General features: G+C 31.1%; 1 protein-coding gene across 1 annotated transcript; it reads left to right on the top strand.

The window, feature by feature from the left end:
* Window positions 1-1,877: 1,877 nt before the first annotated feature.
* Window positions 1,878-4,942, top strand: LOC149940582 (fatty acyl-CoA reductase 1-like). The gene is made up of 4 exons (XM_090179329.1): window positions 1,878-1,993; window positions 2,068-2,190; window positions 3,381-3,503; window positions 4,826-4,942. Exons 2-4 carry the CDS (start codon window positions 2,119-2,121, stop codon window positions 4,940-4,942), a joined length of 312 nt encoding a protein of 103 aa, XP_090035455.1. The 5' UTR covers window positions 1,878-1,993; window positions 2,068-2,118.
* The last annotated feature ends 6,826 nt before the right edge of the window (window positions 4,943-11,768 follow it).

Here is an 11,768-nt window from a genome sequence, read left to right as displayed (position 1 = left end):
GGAAGTTGTCGCTTTAAATACTTAATAAACTGAACGTTGACCAAAATACGACAATCCGTGCTAGAATCTCCTAGTAGGTCTAAAACACCTGTAATTTGTTGGTTTATTTATTTTTTGGTTTTGATTAAATAAAAAGATCAATCTTTGGTGTTATGCTTAAAATGTGTTTTCATACAGTGTCCGATAAATGCTATTGCCCTATGACGAACTTGTTCTTCTTCATGACTTCATATCTTTATGAAATATCGGTCAACACTATTTGTACGTTTACACGTATGCGCTACAAGTTTCGCATTGAAAGTTTTCGTCTATCACCTACCGATCAATAAATACATTTTTGAGAAGTTTACGTTAAAATCATTTTCGAATATGCATATAATTAGAAATTATAATGTTCCCTACGTCATACGTATACCCTGAAAATTTCAAAATTCTACTTAGAAATTTAGAAAACAAAATCATTTTTGAGAAGTTTACGTTAAAATCATTTTCGAATATGCATATAATTAGAAATTATAATGTTCCCTACGTCATACGTATACCCTGAAAATTTCAAAATTCTACTTAGAAATTTAGAAAACAAAATCAGACTCCCTGTAGAAAGAGCTACTTCTTTGCAAACTACATGTATAAAGTGCTCACGTCACATCTCAAGATACTGAACGATATGTGATTTAATTTCCGATATACTAAAAGCGTACGCCAAATACATCAGATTTAGGAAATTTAAGATTGGACTATGCATGGGACACGTACTTTTCAGGTGGCAATACCATTTATTTTAATCAGATCCGAATTTACGCGAATAATCGTTCACATTTAAGCTAAACTGCTTTCATATTTCAACGAGTTTGCGTTCACATTTAAGAAAATTTACGTTCACTTTTACTGGAATCATCGTCACATTTCAACGAGCTTTGCTTTTCAATTTAAGTGAAATGGCGCCCAAATAAACCCAAATAGGTGATCAGATTTCAAATTTTCTTTTCAACTTATCTGTTATTTAAGATCTTAACTATAAAAACATTGTAGTAGGTGACGCTTTTTTTCAGTCACTTCTTGCAAATAGCATATTCGCTGATGACGTAACAAATTTTATTACTTCTGACGAGGGCTTAGTCATTTTGGACAGGGAATGTAAAACGTGTTAGTACAGTAAGCAACGCTAAAATTAATAAACATCAGGGTCTCTGGCTTGGAGCCTGGAAAAGTAGAAGAGATAAACCCTTTGGATTAAAATAGAGTAACAAGAAAATCGAGATAGTTGGTATAACGTTTTATGTAAACGATGATTGGCAACATACCTAAACGCCCTGAAAGAACATTTTTAAATAAATTTAACCAAATACTTACAAGACGTGATGAGCGCAGATTTGTAATAATGAAATTAGTAAATTTTATTATATTTCGACCAAAATTACAATCCAGCAGAAGTTTTGAACCGGCTTTTTGAGAAATGTTTAACTTTTATTTGGGGGTCAGGATAGACATTGGCTTCACAGTAAGGCCGTGTCCCAAGATATTATGGAGGGGGTTTCGAACTTAAAAATTTTGTAACCCAATGAAAAAGGTTCACCATTATCAAATATTATTTTTTTTGAGTTACTTGAATTGGTATTTAGGTAAATCCAATATTTATAAACTGGTTTAGAGTTGGTATGTTTTCCAGTTATCGTCCTAACCCCTAATTTTATTCCGTCTTATTTGGTGTATTTACGCATCTGCAGGAGCAATTCCACTTACTCCACTTCCGGAAACCCATCTTAATTGTAGGCTTACGCTAATAGAGGGAGTACCTGCCACATACGTTTTCTCTACACGTTTTATTTTATATGGCTTAATCCCTCGAATAACCGCCGATTCATCCCTCAATTAATATAACTGTGATATAACTGTTGCCCTTTGTATCATCTCATAAAGGAACGTGGAAGAAGAAAACGCTTTACAGAAAAATCAATTTAGTGAATTTTTAATTCCATTCAAATGATTTAAAGTACGCGCTTTTTGAACTTTGAATATATAATCGAAATAAAATTGTTAAACCTGCTTTCATCTATCTTTTAACAGTTTGACGCTCGCGAAAACACTGCCATAATTTGTAGTTAAACAAAGAAAACTATGTCAGATATTCCGACGTTTTTTGAGGGCCGTAGTGTTTTTATCACCGGAGCCACCGGATTTGTTGGAAAGGTAAGGCACATATTTTTTAAATACAATTTTTACAAGTGATGTAAAATTAATTAAATATTCAGGAAAAAATAATTTTTTACACATGTGATACACCATATAGAAGTATAAAATAAAAATAAGCAAATTTAAAGATGTCTAATTAAAGTAAAAAATCTGGTATAAATAGCCTAGCAAAGTTTATGTTTTTATGGAATGAAAACAGGTATATTCTTACCTTAAGGGGGAAGACTACAGTGATCATTGTCTAGTTTTGCGCTATTTCAAGCTGAACTCTTTTAATTTTGTATTTTAACTTATAAAATTAATATTTAAGTGTAGAACAGCCTCTTGTAATAATTTTTACAATTTTAAATTTAAAAGTAATTATGTTATTACGTTTTAATTCGGACCCCCGGAGCTAAACAAGTTGGGCAAGCGCCCAAACTACCCTTTAGCTAGGACCTTATATCTCGTTAACTATTAATATTAGAAATATAAAAATTATTTTAAGCATTAGAGGAAGGTTCAGCCTAATAAGAAAAATATAATTCAATTATGTAATTGTTAAAACAGAAACGTTCAGCTTGAACGAAAAAGAGGCTTTTACTATATTCTTCCCCCTTAAGCCGAATCGTTACTACTTAAGCGCCATAACACGTCATGAATTACTCCCTCTGTAGCACAAAATTTAAGTAGACGTTATTGTTAGAAAAGTTTATTTCACTAGGAGCTAGGGTGGCAAGCAGTAGCGTACTAACAGTGCCGTATTTTAATAGGTGTAGGCTATTATTGTTCTCAAATGTGGGCCCACGATTCGACTTTTACAAATTGTACAGAAAGTAAATAGCCCTGCTTAGGGCCTTACAGCTTAAATTGAGGAAGTGATTCTGGGGCCCATTAAAATCGATTTGTGGGCCCCCAAGTAAAATGACGCCGAAGAGGGTTGCTCGGGATCTTTTCGAAGTAACTCAAGGGGACTCCAAAAAGCTTGTTCAAAGTTCGTTTTTGCCTACTCACCCCAGGAATTCGCAACTGGCTTCTAAACCATTACTCAACCCATTAAAAGAACGACCGGACTTGCAAAATTTGGGGGTATCCCCTTTCTGTGGGATTTGGTACACCTCCACACCTGGCCAGTCTGTCTATGTTGGCACTCGGTTAGGTACGCTGCTAACTTGTGAATACATAATGCATTCTTTGGTCCTTTTAAGGTGGTGCTAGAGAAACTCCTGTTTTCTTGCCACGGTATTAAGAACATATACGTCCTCATCAGGAACAAAGAACAAGGAGACAGTGGAAGCAACATTATATTTGAAAAGCTATTGCAATCGAAGGTATGTATCAAATAATACTATAATTGGCATTGAATGTGATCGACTCTTCAAATATAATACCAATCATTGGCGTAATTAATGTTGACGACAATTGTCTACCACATGCGATCTGCTTTACTTATATTTAACGTCGATTTCTGTCGCGGATCAAAAAACCAAAAAATTGGTGCCATTCAAAGATATTTTTTCGATGTAATTAAATTATAGCCAAGAGTTTTTCTGATTTAAATTACAATTAATGGAAATTAGAAACAATAATGGGCTGTTTTCAGAATTATATCTTATATTCAGAACGATTATGAGTGTCGTTAAGTTAAAATTGGAGGAATGGTCTGTTTTATTTTCGAATGGGAAGCGTTATGCCATACGTAAATATAATTAACATTGGAATATTTCTGAACACCAATGAGATAGAAACAGTAACGTTCCTGCTTCGTATAGCTATAAAGCGACCCATATTCTTTTACATTTCGGGCATTTAATCGACTAAGAATAAGCAACGCAGACTCTTTGTCCAAAGTCGTCCTAGTGTGCGGCGACATCACGAAGCCCGGATTGGGGATATCTTCGAAAGACGCGCAGACGTTGATAGAAACGACATCGATAGTTATCCACTCAGCGGCAACGGTAAAATTCAACGAAACCTTCAAGTAAAAGATCAAGGAAATAAAATTTGAAAAAGTTATTCTAATTCGTTTTATTTCAGAACCGCTCTACTTATTAATGTAATTGGAACGAAGAGTGTGTTTGAGTTGTACAAGAAATATCGCAACAAAGACGCTTTCGTATACGTTTCTACTGCGTTTTCAAACTGTCACGTAACGAATATCGACGAAAACACTTACCAATATTCGGTCAGTCCAAACTTCCTCACCGAGGCTCACGAGTAAGATTTTCTCTACATTTTACTAACTGAAGTTAGGTATGTGAATGCATTCTCCATTTTAACACTAGCAAAAGATTTCTGGGAGAAATCGTTTTTTCCTTGACAGATAACTGCATTTTTAAAACGGTGCATTTATTAATGGCAAGAACAATTTTTAAATGGCACGTTCTTTATGATATAAAATTGAGGCTCTCTTACTAATAGCAGAAGTTAAGTGTAATTTTCATGAACACTGCAAATCTTTGAAACACCTAAAAAGCGTTTATAGATCACCTAAAAAACACAAAGGAACGTCACAAAATTTAAACACCTGACACCTGTTGAACATTTAATTAGGTGTAATTTACGTGTTAATCATGTGTAATTATGTGTGGGAGATGTGTACTTTACATGTACTATAGATGTACTTGAAACGTTTTTCGTCGATGTCTCACAGATGTTCTTTTACAACACCTGTGGAACGAGATCGTCACAAAATTCGGGCATCTGTAACATCTACAATACACTTGACACCTGCGGAACGCTAGCTCAACATGTTCAATTGAACATCTGAAGAACAGATGTGTTTAAGAAATGCAGTTCCCCTAACATATACAACACTTAAAAATTCCTGTTAAATTTACAGGAATTTACCTGGCAGAAAATTACCAGGGAAATTCCTGTAACATTACAGGTATTTTTTCCTGTAAACGTAGCAAGTAAAAACCTGTTCTAGACACGATAAATATAAAGTACCATTAACAGTAAATTTTAAATTGCTGCTGTTCCAACATGAAATTTCCCAATACGTTTACGGGAATTTAACAATAGAACTTTATTATCCTGTTGTCACAAAAATTATGCGGTCGCTATAGGCCTACCCAAAATTAATTCCAAATATTACTTACTACATGATAATTGTACATAAGTGATCTAAACAATTGTTACATGAATAGCCATTTTAAATTTAAATAGATAAAACTAAATTATTGATGAACTTTTTTATTTGAAAAACAGGATACAGCAATAGAATCAAATCAGGTTATGTGAACAAAATTTTTAAAACATCAACAAGCGCAGAAAGCTCACCAAGATTCTTTTTACTAAAAATACTTTTACAATTTATACTATTTAAAGTTCATAATTTCAAATCAATTAATAAAATAAAATCTGTCAACTTTCATTAACACTTGTATTTCGGTGAAATTAAATGATAAACGTGAATTTTCTGCTATTTAATACTTAAAGGGTTAGGTTTTCTTCTTCCTGTCACCCTTTAAATTTACTTTCCTGCCGCACAAATATCCTGGTGGAAGGCCAACCGCGGAAAACGTTGGCCTACCACCAGGGTATTTGTGCGACAGAGAAGTAAATTTAAAGGGTAACAGGCAGAAAAAAAACATAGACCTTTAATTTAATTAAATTTAACAATTGATGTTTTTTGAAATTATCAGCTTCAGCTTTCTTGTCTGTTTGCCATTGATGGAGATACTGGATATGAAACTTTACTCAAATCCAGCTGTTTCCGTTTCTCAATCTTGATTTTAATAAATTCAGCCACAATATTTTTCAATTTGAAACTCTTCAGCAGTGTTCAATGTCTTCTATGAGTGTACTGCAGCTAAACAATATAATAATTTTAATAACTGGAAATTCTTCATACAAAATCACAATTATTGAACCAAAAACATATATATGCACATTAAGCATAGTCATTAAGATTTTAGGCAGGTTCTTTCAACGGTAGTGATTAAAATACAATTGCAATTGCAATTTTTTTTAGTAAAAAAGTTTAAATGGATAACCAAATTGTAGGTTAAAATAAAAACTTCGTTAAATTTGCATATATTTAAAACTTTTATTAAGGCTTAATCCTTAGTCTGACTACCCCTGTAGCATTTAAGAGTCGGGCCGACGTCGGCTAGTGTCTTAAAACAGAAAGGTCAGCCTACTGTCGGGCCACCCCACTCTGAAAGGTCGAAATGTCCTAGTAGAAAAGTAGTCGGCCGACCGTCGATCGACAAAAAATTCGACTAACTTCCAATGTATGTCCTACTCAGAAATGACTATGGGCCGACTCAGAAAGGACTATGGGCCGACTCAGAAAGGACTATGGGCCGACTCAGTAAGGACTATGGGCTGACTCAGAAAGGACTATGGGCTGACTCAGAAAGGACTATGGGCTGACTCAGAAAGGACTATGGGCCGAATCAGAAAGGACTATTTGCCGACTCAGAAAGACTATGGGCCGACTCAGAAATGACTATTTGCCGACTCAGAAATGACTATGGGCCGACTCAGAAATGACTATTTGCCGACTCAGAAATGACTATGGGCCGACTCAGAAAGGACTATGGGCCGACTCAGAAATGACTATGGGCCGACTCAGAAATGACTATGGGCCGACTCAGAAATGACTATGGGCCGGAAACGACGTTGGGCTAACTTCATATACATACAATTCCAACTGTGAAACGACGTTGTGCCGACGTCAAATTAAATCGCACTTCGGAACTCCCACTTAATACCAATTTGATCCCTTAACAGTAATTTAGCTGAGATTGAATCGATAATAATTTTCAATAAAAATGAGCTATTTATATTAATAGAACTAATCCAAACAAGTAGAAGGAAAGTAAGGGCGAGGCTCCGATCCTAGGATCGAGAATCGAGGATCCAGGATTTAAGGGGTGAAATGGGGGTAAAATCGTCGAAAAGTCAATGTATTTATGATATTTCTCGCGACGATTTGTTTTCCCGTATATCAACATATTGTGTCCAGGCCAACTTGTTCATTTATCTCTGCTTATCTCGAAAGATACTTGAACGTATATCTTATCAAGTTTTATCGTACGGAATAAGTTGAAATGATGTAAAAATTGATAACCTAGACGGCGCGTGCGCAGATTACCCCGGGGGACGCGGTTAATTTGAATTGAAGTGTTTTGACGTCATGGAATATTCGTTGTTAAAGTAGAATGGAAATATTTTTAAACCTCATTTTAATATCATTGTAGTATGCTTGACACTTGAACCAATCTCACGAGTATTTCTTAAAACGAATATCTCGATCGCGTTTTATCGTACGAAATAAGTAGAAATTATGTAAGTTGTATGATTAATAACCTAGGCAGGAAGATAGCGCGCCCGTGCGTGGATTACCTGGGAGGCGCGGATTGCCCGGGCGCGCGGTTAATTTGAATTTAAAACATGGATTCCCTCTCCGAAATAATTCATGTACCCGAAATTGGACCGCAAGTTTTTTTCTTTTAGGGGAATCTCTATGGGAGTTTAACATTACAATAAAGCTAATAGGTCCAGTTTGGGGTACTTTTGGTCCGAAATGGGGTACATAGGGCCGAAAATGGTGACTTTGGTCGTTTTAAGGGTACTTTTGTTCTATTTTGGTCCATTTTTGGGTACATCAGAAAAGCAGTTGGAAAAACGAAGAGCCTTATTTTTTTTTCCCACCCATCTCCAAACTCCAAAAATTTATTGCTTTAATTTATTTATCGCTTCCGTAGGTATAAAATAAGATAAAAACCACTTACCTATATTTTAATTACGGTAAATTAAAAATACTTAATTAGTGTACTAAGTTACGTTTAAAAGAACCTTTTGTAACAATTCCAATATGTAAATATAGGTATAAGGATTGAAAAAATACTTAAAGTGGTTTTACTGATAAACTCTAAAGGAATTTAACTTTAAAGGGTATCTTAGATTATTGTTTTTAATTTTATTCAAGTTGAAAACGTATTAAGAGTCCTTCAAAGTACTATAAAAGGATTTTATTTACGAACTTAATTCATATTTTCTTCAAACTTTCAATTCGCTTTTATTACTATTTAAATACGGTAAAATATAATTCTTATACACAAATATAGTCAGAAAGATACTATAAAACACTAAAATTAAAATTAAATTAAATTTGTGTGGATAAGATTTGTAAATATCATTTTGAAACTAATAACTTTCACGCTTTATTTAAGTCAAGCCAATAAAAACAATTACCTATATTTTAAATACGGTAAAATATAAATACATTTCCGATATGTAAATAGGTAGAATAACACTATGAAAAGTTCCTTTTTCTTCTTTTAATACGACAACACACAACTCTGATACGCAAATATATAAAGAAAATATAAAAAAAAAATTACTCAACGTTCGATACGTTAAAATACATTTCCGATACACAAATATAGATAAAGAAATACTATAAAATGTAAAAAGGTAAAAAAATACTACACATTAACCATTATGAATTTAAGCTTACAACATCCTTCACGTATAGAGCATAACATATATGTTCAGAGTTAACTTGTTTCCTCGTTATCTTTATCGCATGTGTTTTAAATAGCGTATGGAATAAGTTAAGAATGTACTGAAATGGTGTATGTTTAAACCTCGTAGAATAAAGAGTAAAACATATGTTCAGAGTCGGCTTGATTACTAAAGCGAATAACACAGAGACGTTTCCGGTGTAGTCACGTAGGAAGAAAAATACTACAACACTCTCTATACTCTACATTCAACACGTTAAAATATACTTCCGAAATGCCAATATAGGTAGTAAAATACTACAAAATCTCTATACTTTACCTTCAATACGTTAAATTACATTCCAATATGTAAATATAGGAGGAAAAATACTACAAAAGCCTCTTTTCTTGGCGTTCAATATGTTAAAATAGATTTCTGAAATGCAAATGTAGGTAGTAAATACTACAAAATCTCTATACTCTACCTTCAATACGTTAAATTACATTCCAATATGTAAATATAGGTAGTAAATACTACAAAAGCCTCTTTTCTTGGCGTTCAATATGTTAAAATAGATTTCTGAAATGCAAATATAGGTAGTAAATACTACAAAAGCCTCTTTTCTTGGCGTTCAATATGTTAAAATAGATTTCTGAAATGCAAATATAGGTAGTAATTACTACAATTTAAAAAACGTTGGTAAAAAGAATATAATTTTAGCTTATTTAATTGTGTTTTTTACCCAACCAAGCATTTATTTGAATAAAAGTGGTATTTATTTAAATAACCAATAGTTAAATAAAAATTGTTAAATGTTTAAATAATCGAAAGTGAACAAGCCTATTTTTTAAATAAAACAAACAGACTTTAGAGTTGATAAGATTTGTAAATATCATTTGAAACTAATAATTTTCACGCTTTATTTAAGTCAAGCAATTACATTTTTAAAAATGAAAGAAGTTAAACAATATAAAAATTTGTAAATATTGTAAATATTTTTAGGTAATAAAGAAATTAAGAAATGTTTTAATTAAAATATCTTTCATTTTCTACTACATTTTTAAAAATGAAAGAAGTTTAACAATATAATTATTCTAATATAATTTCAAAATCAGGTATTATTTAAAGTACAAATGCATAATTTAGTGAAGCAATTCTTATTTAAATACTTTTATTTAATTAATTTGTGTATCTGAAATGTATTTATTGAAAAATAAGTGGGTTTTACTATTTATCACGGTTTTTATATATATATATATATATATATTGGAATTGTTACAAAAGGTTCTTTTAAACGTAACTTAGTACATTAATTTATTTTGGAAGTTCAAAACGTATTAAGAGCCCTTCAGAGTACTATAAAAGGATTTCATTTACAAACTAAATTAATATTTTCTTTAAACTTTCAATTCGTTATAATTCGAATTTAAATGAAAACATCATGGATTATAGGTGCGTAATCTACTATTAGACCGAACGGATTAAAAAATACTTAAAGTAAGTGGTTTTACTGATAAACTAAAGGAATTTAACTTTAAAGGGTATCTTAGATTATTGTTTTTAATATTATTCAAATTCAAAACGTATAAAGAGTCCTTCAAAGTAATTTAAAAGAATTTTATTTACGAACTAAATCCATATTTTAGAAGTTAGTTTGTATGAAATACTTACTAATACCTGAAAAATGGACTTTAGAGTTGATAAGATTTGTAAATATCATTTGAAACTAATAATTTTCACGCTTTATTTAAGTCAAGCAATTACATTTTTAAAAATGAAAGAAGTTAAACAATATAAAAATTTGTAAATATTGTAAATATTTTTAGTTAATAAAGAAATTAAGAAATGTTTTAATTAAAATATCTTTCATTTTCTACTACATTTTTAAAAATGAAAGAAGTTTAACAATATAATTATTCTAATATAATTTCAAAATCAGGTATTATTTAAAGTACAAATGCATAATTTAGTGAAGCAATTCTTATTTAAATACTTTTATTTAATTAATTTGTGTATCTGAAATGTATTAATTGAAAAATAAGTGGGTTTTACTATTTATCACGGTTTTTTATATGTATACATATATATTGGAATTGTTACAAAAGGTTCTTTTAAACGTAACTTAGTACATTAATTTATTTTGGAAGTTCAAAACGTATTAAGAGCCCTTCAGAGTACTATAAAACGATTTCATTACAAACTAAATTAATATTTTCTTCAAACTTTCAATTCGTTATAATTTGAATTTAAATGAAAACATCATGGATTATAGGTGCGTAATCTACTATTAGACCGAACTAATTAAAAAAAATACTTAAAGTAAGTGGTTTTACTGATAAACTCTAAAGGAATTTTGGAATTTTCTAGAATAGGAAAGTAAAACTAAAACGTAAACCAAGTTTAAAACGAAACTAATAACTGGGAGAAAGGTTGAAGTAAGTAATTTTTTTGATTTTTCGTTTTTTAATTTTTGAGTTCCCTATATTATTATAAACTAAATTAAATATAATTTATGAAAATTTGTGATAAAAGATCTGCTCCTTCGTGTTTTACATATATTTAAAAACTCGAGATTTTAATGAATTGTTTTCAAAGCATGAAAAATATAGCAGATCCTTTGATTTTAATTGTAGTTAGTAGTTACTTAAAAAAAAAGTCGCTAGCTGACTTGGAGCTGGTGTAGTTAAATTTTAAAAATGTGTATTTTAAATTTTGTTTGTAAAAGTTTTTTTTGAAAAAGTTTAGTATTATAGTTTAAATTTATTAAATAAAATAAAATATAAATTATACATTTGGTTTAGTATTTTACTATTGCAAGTAAAATTAATAGTAATTTCAATTACTTTTTTAGTTTTTTTTTTTTGACAAATATGCAAACTATTTAGTTATTTCAAAAACAAATACGTCGAATTATTTGGTATTCGAAATACTATTGGTTAGTTTTTATATCTTTAATTTTATTTTTCAGAACAATTTCTCTTTGTCTAGCTTCTTCTAACTTTAATTTAGATGGCCTTAAAGCCAAGTATTTAACAAATTTTGTAACCAAGTAGATGGAGCTTTAAACAATTTTTCTGTCATGTAGTCAAGGAAATGTTCAAATATACGTGTATTTGGTTATTTTGATGGTCAAA

The sequence above is a fragment of the Leiobunum rupestre genome, chromosome 6, assembly GCF_980474605.1.
Source record: "Leiobunum rupestre chromosome 6, qqLeiRupe1.1.hap1, whole genome shotgun sequence".
NCBI lineage: Eukaryota > Metazoa > Arthropoda > Arachnida > Opiliones > Sclerosomatidae > Leiobunum > Leiobunum rupestre.
Note: the sequence above shows the minus strand (reverse complement) of the source record. Positions and strands in the feature narration are given on the sequence as shown.